This window comes from Cannabis sativa, chromosome 4 (assembly GCF_029168945.1).
Source record: "Cannabis sativa cultivar Pink pepper isolate KNU-18-1 chromosome 4, ASM2916894v1, whole genome shotgun sequence".
Lineage (NCBI taxonomy): Eukaryota > Viridiplantae > Streptophyta > Magnoliopsida > Rosales > Cannabaceae > Cannabis > Cannabis sativa.
The window spans coordinates 12,564,744-12,572,660 of NC_083604.1; the positions used below are offsets into that span (position 1 = coordinate 12,564,744).

The following is a 7,917-nucleotide window of genomic DNA, read 5'->3' on the forward strand; positions in this document are numbered from 1 at the left end:
ATCATGCCACTGGTTAGTAATTTATCCACCTCTTTCTCTAGGGCTTCTGTCTTTACCAAGTCGAGGGGGCGTCTTTTCTGTTAAATCGGTGGCATGTCCGGGTTGACGTTAAGGACGTGGGTTATGACGTGGGGGCTTATACCGGTCATGTCCTCTTGACACCAAGCAAAAACATCCGTGGCAGCCTTTAGCGTCTTTATTATTTTTTCTTTCTCCTCCGGCTCTAGACTTTTTCCTAGCCGGAGCACCTTGGTGGGGTCGAGGTCACACACCGTTACTTCCTCGACATCCTCCATGGGTTCTATAATTTTTTCGGATCCCACATGGGGATCCAACTCATCTTCTTTCGCCATTCCTGGCTCAATAACTTCACGTACCATTAGAACGGGTAGGTGGGCAGCAACGTTGTAACACAGCCTGGCTTCTCCCTGGTTTCCTCTTACGGTTCCTATCCCAGCCTCCTGAGTAGGGAATTTCAGACACAAGTGCCTAATCGATGTGACTGCACCGAAATCCACCAGGGTCGGCCGGCCGAGGATTGCATTGTAGGCCGTTGGGCAGTCCACCACCATAAATGTGCAATATTTAAAGGTGCTTTCGGGTGTGTCTGGGCACAAGGTGACTGGGAGCCTCACTTTTCCCATTGGGATAAGTGTTGTTCCATTGAACCCTGTGAGCTGGGAACCGCTTGGTGAAAGATCCCGGTCCGTGAGGCCTATTGTCGTGAAGGCTTCTTTGAATAATAAATTCACAGAACTCCCGTTGTCAATTAGGATTTTAGCCACAATCTTGTTGGCGACGGGAGTCTCTATGACCAAGGGGTCATGATGAGGGAAATGCACTGTCTTAGCGTCCTCTTCTGTGAGCGTAATGGGCTGATCCATTAGCTGGGGCCTTTGAGCTGGGAGTTGAGTAACCTCCCAAACCTCATTGTGCTTTACGGCCCCTGCATAACGTTTCAGTTCCTTTCAGGTAGTTCTTCCGATGTCGGGTCCTTCGGAGATCGTGGCTACTCTTTCGTTGGGTCTCGGTGGCAGGCCAGGAATTTGCTGGGTTTCTCCTGGGGGAGCGACTGGTGCCAATGCTCCGGCTGCACCCCCTGGTGCTCCTTGGGGCAAAGGTCTTGCTGCCTGAACCGGATTGAGATAAGGCAACCGGTTCTTGATCCATTCGTAAGGATGCCCCAATCGGATCAAGTTTTCAATTTCGTCCTTGAGGTTTTTGCATTCATTGGTGCTATGTCCAATGTCGTTGTGATACTCTCACCTTTTGTTGGGATCCCTCTGGGAGCTATCCCTGTACAGAGGAGGCGGTCTCCGGTAATGCGTATTTTACCTAGTAGCGAAATACACACGCTCCTGGGAGTCTGTTAACTCCGTATACTGGGTGTACTAGGGAGTGTACCCCCTATTTTGTCGCTTATCCTCTGTCCGGTTACTGCTTTTTGAGAACCTCTTGCTCCGAGAGCCTTGAGAGGGGCCTGCTAAGCTTGCAGTCAGAGCGGAGTGAGATGGGACTTGTCCACTTATCCCAGAAGGATTCCCAAAATGAGAAGATGCAGGGGCTAAGGCCTGACCCTGACTATATCCTAGGGTAGCGGAAAATTGTATGCCGCTCATTGGTGGAACAGCTGCTTGTAAAGTTCCCCGGAGCTGAGCTCCGGGTACATACCCCGCTATCCCGGTAGGGTAGTATCCCCCATAGGCCACTATTTGGGCCTCTTCTAGGTTGATGTATTTTTGGACTCTTTTATGGAAATCTTGAAGGCTAGAGGCTCCTTCTTGCTGTAACTCGTTCCAGAACGGAGTCCCTGTACGGATCCCTGCTTGAAGAAGAGCAAGCTGTTGTCCGTCATCAACTTTCTTGGTCTTTGAGGCTTCTTCCTTAAACCTCTTTATGAAGTTCTTCAATGTTTCTGTAGGCAGTTGCTTGATGTTAGTCAAGGCGCTGACCTCCAGATTAACTTTCCTTGCAGCGACAAACTGTCTCCGGAAGCTGGTTTGCAGCTTATTCCAGCAATCCACGGATCCTTGCTCCAGTCTCTTGAACCATTCTTCCGCGGACCCGCTCAATGTTAGCGGGAAGCATAAGCACTTGGCGTCATTGCTGACTCTCATGACCGTCATTACTAGGTTGAACCGTGACAGGTGATCGCTAGGGTCCGAGTTCCCGGTATAAGCTGCCATTTCGGGCATCTTGAAATTTTTGGGGAGCTCCGCTTCCAAGATGTGCCTGGCACATGGCTCCCGGTCTTCACAGTCAGAGTCGGAGTCATCACCTTTTTGTCTCCGGGAGACTCGAGCAATGTCTTTCCGGAGTATGGCAAGCTCAGCCATGATTCCTTCATTTAGTGTTCCCGTGGAGATCGCGGGCACGTGTTTCTTTTGGTCTAGGTGATCCCGGAGGTCACCGTGTTTTCTGTTAATCTGATGTCTCAAATCGACGGGAGGGTATTTTTGGCCCCTTCTTCCTCTCCCTCCGGGTTCCTGGTGCACAGAAACGATCTTTCGGTCCTCTCGATCCTGAGGGCCAAGACTCCCTTTTTGGAGTTTGCCCCTTTGCGGACCTTTCCTTTTCGAGAAATCTAAGCGGACTTTTCGCGGATCCTGCACTTTTTTCTTTTTCCCAGCAGTGGAAGTAGGGTTTTTCTGCTGGTTTCCTTCAGAGGGATACCTTATAGGGCTAGGTTTCCTAGATTTCTACTTTTGGGCACTTGGCGAGGATTCTCCTGGTGTTTCTCCAAGTCCAGCAGGGATGGCTTTATGATGCACGTGGATTCCTGCTGCCTCCATGGCTTTTTGCATGGCAAGTATCACCTCTTGCATCTTTTTGTTTTGCTCTTTTTGGGCCGTGATTTCAGCTTCGTGATTAGCGGCCTTTTATCTCAAGAGTACTAATTCTGTGTAACTGCCTTCATCATAGGCGTCGTACTCATCAAAGTTTCCTTCGTATTCGTCGTCGTGGGTTCCTTCTCCTTCCTCAGAGCCCACGTTCACTCTTGAGGCCACCTCCTCATCGTCGGGATCTTGAGCGTCTTGAGGAGGACGGGGTTGACGCGTGTTGCGAGTCTCCACCATTATTGTTTTGTGATATTACTGCTTACTTCCAGACGCTTCCTTCAGCTCTCAATGAAAGCACCAAAATGTTGACCGAGGTTTTCAGCAACCAATATAATAATAATATTTAAGAAAGCTGTAAGAAGTTAATGCACGAGATTTTTACGTGGTTGGGGCATTAATGAGCCTTACTCCACGAGTCTTTGTTATTTTTGAGAGTATTTATTACAGAGAATGTTCTTGGTGGTTTTTCTCTCTAGTTCTTATGAAACCCAGAATTCTCGACCCCTGCCTTAATGAGTTTGGGGGGTATTTATAGTGTTTTTATGGGGTGATCCCCAGAACCGAGGTACATGTCTTTCTGTAATATTCAGTAAAGGCACACATTCCCAACGAGTACATCATAGGAAATGCATGGTCTAATCCCTAGGCTTTTTTAGGGGTTAGATGGATGTAATCCATTATCCTTTCTTGAGTGGTGTGATTTCTCATAAAGTAGTCGTCAGTAGGCTCATTAATCATAGGGTAATAGCTGCAGAAGGGCGGTTACGCCGTCAGATTTTAATACTTATGGCAGTTTCAATACGCCTTCTCCCATGCGGCATTAAATGCGAGGTAACTGTTCAGATAGGATTTGATACCTCCCGGAGGTGCTTTGTTATAGCCTTGCTCTCCGGGAGTATGTGAGACACTCATGCCTTCTCCGGGAGGCATGTTAAATGCTGATCCTATTAATCAAGGGGACTTAGTCGAATTATCCCAAAGTCTTGCTTCTTTAATCCACGTGTCACAGTCAGGTTGGTCCACGTATTTTGGACAAAATAAAGAGCAACAACAATAATAATATGCAATTATATAATGTAATTTCATTATTACTATACATTGAAAAATATTTTTCTTAACTTATTAGTTATTATTTATATACAATAAATTTTAATTTTCTATTATTATTTTACTAATAAAATTAAAATAATAACCGCGCGAAGAGCGGTTATATTGCCTAGTTTCTCATAAACTAAAAATTATGTTATATAGCCACATTTTATATAGAATAGATATTCTACATATATTAAAGCATTACACAATTTAAATTATCTAAATACTTTTAAAGTACTTTATACTTTATGTAGTTAAGATTAAATACACATCTATATATTATAATTTGTGGGTACTCGTTTATATATATACATCGATTGATGAATTACGTCCACAGCTTTTTCAAGGAGAGCAATTAATCGGTTTATCCATACACATGGAAGAGCTAAAGACAGTGAGTGATAAGTTAGAGGTTTCCAGTGCTCCAAAATCTTAATGATCATCTTTATCTTGATAAATCACTTTCAAATATATCAAACCAAATAAACTTTATACATTTATATAATAAGTAAAACATATTGATATATATATATTCAGATATAAATTAGTATTAGTAAAAGGAAAAAATGGTTGATTAATATATAATTAAGATTCAATGGTTCAATGATTACATTACTTGACTAATAAAAATTAAGGAAGCAAATACATCGATCTGAAGAAACGAAACAAAAGCCAATAATCTAGTATGAAAAGAGCTTAGAATTAATCTCATGTTGGACTAATTCTTAATAAGCCATTTTCAACATTTATTATGGTATGGTTACAAAAACAGTTGGAATAATGGAACTACTGTAGTAGTACTAGCTGCTAGTACAATTAATATATAAATGTAAGAGAGTACTAGCTGATGTAGAGATGAAGTTTGACAGCGAGAAAGAAGATGCAAACGAGAGCGAAGTAAAGAAGAGAATGAATGAGAATGGAAGCTCCACTGGTCTGGAAGTTGCCGAACTCCACACACCCATGGCGCCCTGGAACTTGGAATAGCAGTCCTGGGGTTAACAGCACGAACAGCACCACTGCCACGAACACTGGGCCCCAGTCTGACATAATTATTTATTATATATATAGTGAAGTTGTGAAGAAATTAATAGAGAACTATATATATAGAATGATGAGTAGTACTTAATTTGGTTGGTGGGGATGTTTAAGTTTTGGTGTATATATAGGGGAGTTTACATGAATGTATATATGTATATAATTGAAATACAGAGGAGACTTTGATGTGAAGAAAGGAAGATATATAGAGAATGAGTATGAGTCTTAGTATTAGTATCAGTCTGAGTATTAGTGGGGCGGAAACTTGTGGAGACCAATTAACTTCGATTCACTCCCTCCTTATTGCAATTAATATTCCTAAGCCCTCGATCCCCACAATATACCATTTATAAAATAGAGAAATGCTAAAGGCCACTAGTGGTGCCTAGTTCTCTCTTATATACGTGTTAATATCGCTATTGGTTCAATTAAGTATCGGGTCCGACATAGTTTAATATAATAATTTTTAGGGAGTCACTACAAAAAACTGCTACTTTTAGTGACAACTTTTTAGTTACAACATAATTTTTTTGTGATTAAATGTGACTTTTAGTTACAACAAAATGTTACGTGTGACTAAAACATAATATTTAGTTACAAGCTGTCACTAATTTAGTTTTAGTCACAACAAGTATTGTGACTAAAAATACATTTAGTCACAACAAATTGTAATTTTTGTGACTAATACTTTTAGTCACGGACCTTTTAGTCACAACACAATAATTATAATTTATAATTAGCCACAACTTTTTATCTTTGGTCACAAATTTTGTTGTGACTAAAAGTAAGATTTTTTGTAGTGAGTATCGCTAGCCAATTGCAACGTGACATGTCAAGGAGGTGCTAGGCACTAGGGGTGTTCACAAAGTATCCGATCCAATCCAATCCGCACGATCCAATCCAATCAAATCCGCAAAATGCGGATATCCGCACTTGTGCGGATTGGATTGGATTAAAAAATCTAAAATCCGCACTTGTGCGGATTGGATGTTGTTTGACTTCAAAAAGTAACCGATCCAATCCAATCCGCACTTAATTATATATATTTTTAAAAAATTATAATATGTAATACATTTTAATTAAAAAAAGACACAAACTTCTAATTTCGTAATCTTTTTTAGTAATATATTGAGTTGGTGCATTTTATTTATTTTGTAATAAAAAAACACAAGAAAAATAATTCTTATTCACATAGACACATACACATAAAGTTTAAATATATATACTAGCTTATTTATTTTAGTAATTAGATACATATATATATTGTAGTGTAAATCTAAAGATAAGTATATATATTGATATATATGTATATTGGTTTAATTTGTATATAAATAGAGATGGAAATAGATTAGTATTGGAGATTAAGAAACAATAGTCTTTTTTTAATTTTTTTTTTCTATGAAATATTAAATAATTTATTATTAAAAAAGTAACCGATCCAAAATAACCGATCCAATCCGCACTATTGCAGATTGGATTGGATTGGATTTAAACTCTTATGCGGATCGGATTGGATCCAAAATATGAAATCCGCACTTAGTGTGGATTGGATGTTGTTTGACCAAAAAAGTGCGGATTGGATCGGATGAACACCCCTACTAGGCACCACTGGTGCCTAATAGCAAAGCTCTTTTATATACTATACTAGTGAGGCTTTACCACGTGGATATCATATAAGACGTAAAATATTGACATTAATATAATAATTTACTTCATAGTAATTTACGGTGATAAAACTTTTTAATGTTGCAATATAATAGTAGCTTTTAATGTTGTGGTTTACGTTCATTTCAAGTTGTAATGGAACTCAAAAGATTGTTTAAGTGTTCCCAAGGTGTGGCCTATTTATTTACATATTCATTCCATCTAGTCAGGGGCGGAGCCAGGACTTGAATGCTAAAGAGGCCAAATTTTAATTTAGTATCAAATAAAATTTTTGTAGTACATATTTATATTCAATGCTAAAATTTAAAATAATTTTTTTCTTTTGTCGAAAATTATCTATAATAAAATGTTAAAATAAAATAAAAAGTATTCTATTATTCAAATTTCTTCTCTATATTATCAAAATAGAAATATTACTACAATTCTACTTAAGGCACACATTAAATTTTAAATGTGGTAAATTTTTTATTTATAAAAAATTTATATGAATAAAATAATTTCAACATAATTTAACACTTAACTAGAGGAGAAGGAGATCTGAAATCTCAACTTCTACTTTAGTGATGAAAGTTATCAACTTCTATATATATTGTATATGTTTATTTATCATTAATTTTTTTTATTTATGTATATACTTTATTTTATAAATATTTATATATATTTATCACCCTTCTCTTGGTTGTGGCTTTTTCCCTGCATCTAGTAGTGATGGAGCTTTCAAAACTGGAAGCCTATGATATAGTGTTCCAACAAGTGGCCTATTTACATATGTATTCCATCATGGAACTTTCAAAATAATTTTCAAAAGAGCAACAAAAAAGCAAGCCTATTTAGAAGAGATGCACACCCAAGCTTTCTACTGCATCTGATCTTCATTAGAAGCCTTGTGGTTGTTTCTATCTTCGTTAGTAGCTTCATATTTATTCTTTTCATCGTGAGTTGTAACTTTGTGTTTCTTTTCAGGAAGAGTCACAAGTGGAGTTGGATTAGGATGGGAAGTTGAAGCATTAGAGATTAATTCTTCATTTGAGAGTGGAATTGTATCAAGGAATGAAGTGATGTTGTATTTCCATCGTTCAGTGGAGTCTTGTTTTACTGCCTTGATGTAAGCTAGTATCTGTTTGTTCTCATGGAGTTCGGGAAATTCGTTAGGAATGCTGTCACTTGCTTATAAAATAACAACTTAATTTATTATTAAGAGAATGTTTGAAAGACTAAGTTGATTATTTTATCTTAAGTAAAAATATATTTGTGAATTGAGTGGGAAAGCCTTAATTTTGGT

General features: G+C 38.6%; 1 protein-coding gene across 1 annotated transcript; it reads right to left on the minus strand.

The window, feature by feature from the left end:
* Positions 1-4,585: 4,585 nt before the first annotated feature.
* Positions 4,586-5,130, minus strand: LOC115712291 (uncharacterized). Its single transcript, XM_030640553.2, has one exon. The coding sequence runs from the start codon at positions 4,980-4,982 to the stop codon at positions 4,773-4,775; it is 210 nt and encodes a 69-aa protein (XP_030496413.1). The 5' UTR covers positions 4,983-5,130; the 3' UTR covers positions 4,586-4,772.
* Positions 5,131-7,917: the final 2,787 nt, after the last annotated feature.

Bases quoted from the DNA above. Each gene is read 5' to 3' on its own strand.
- LOC115712291 (XM_030640553.2), bottom strand. From the start codon at position 4,982: ATGTCAGACTGGGGCCCAGTGTTCGTGGCAGTGGTGCTGTTCGTGCTG.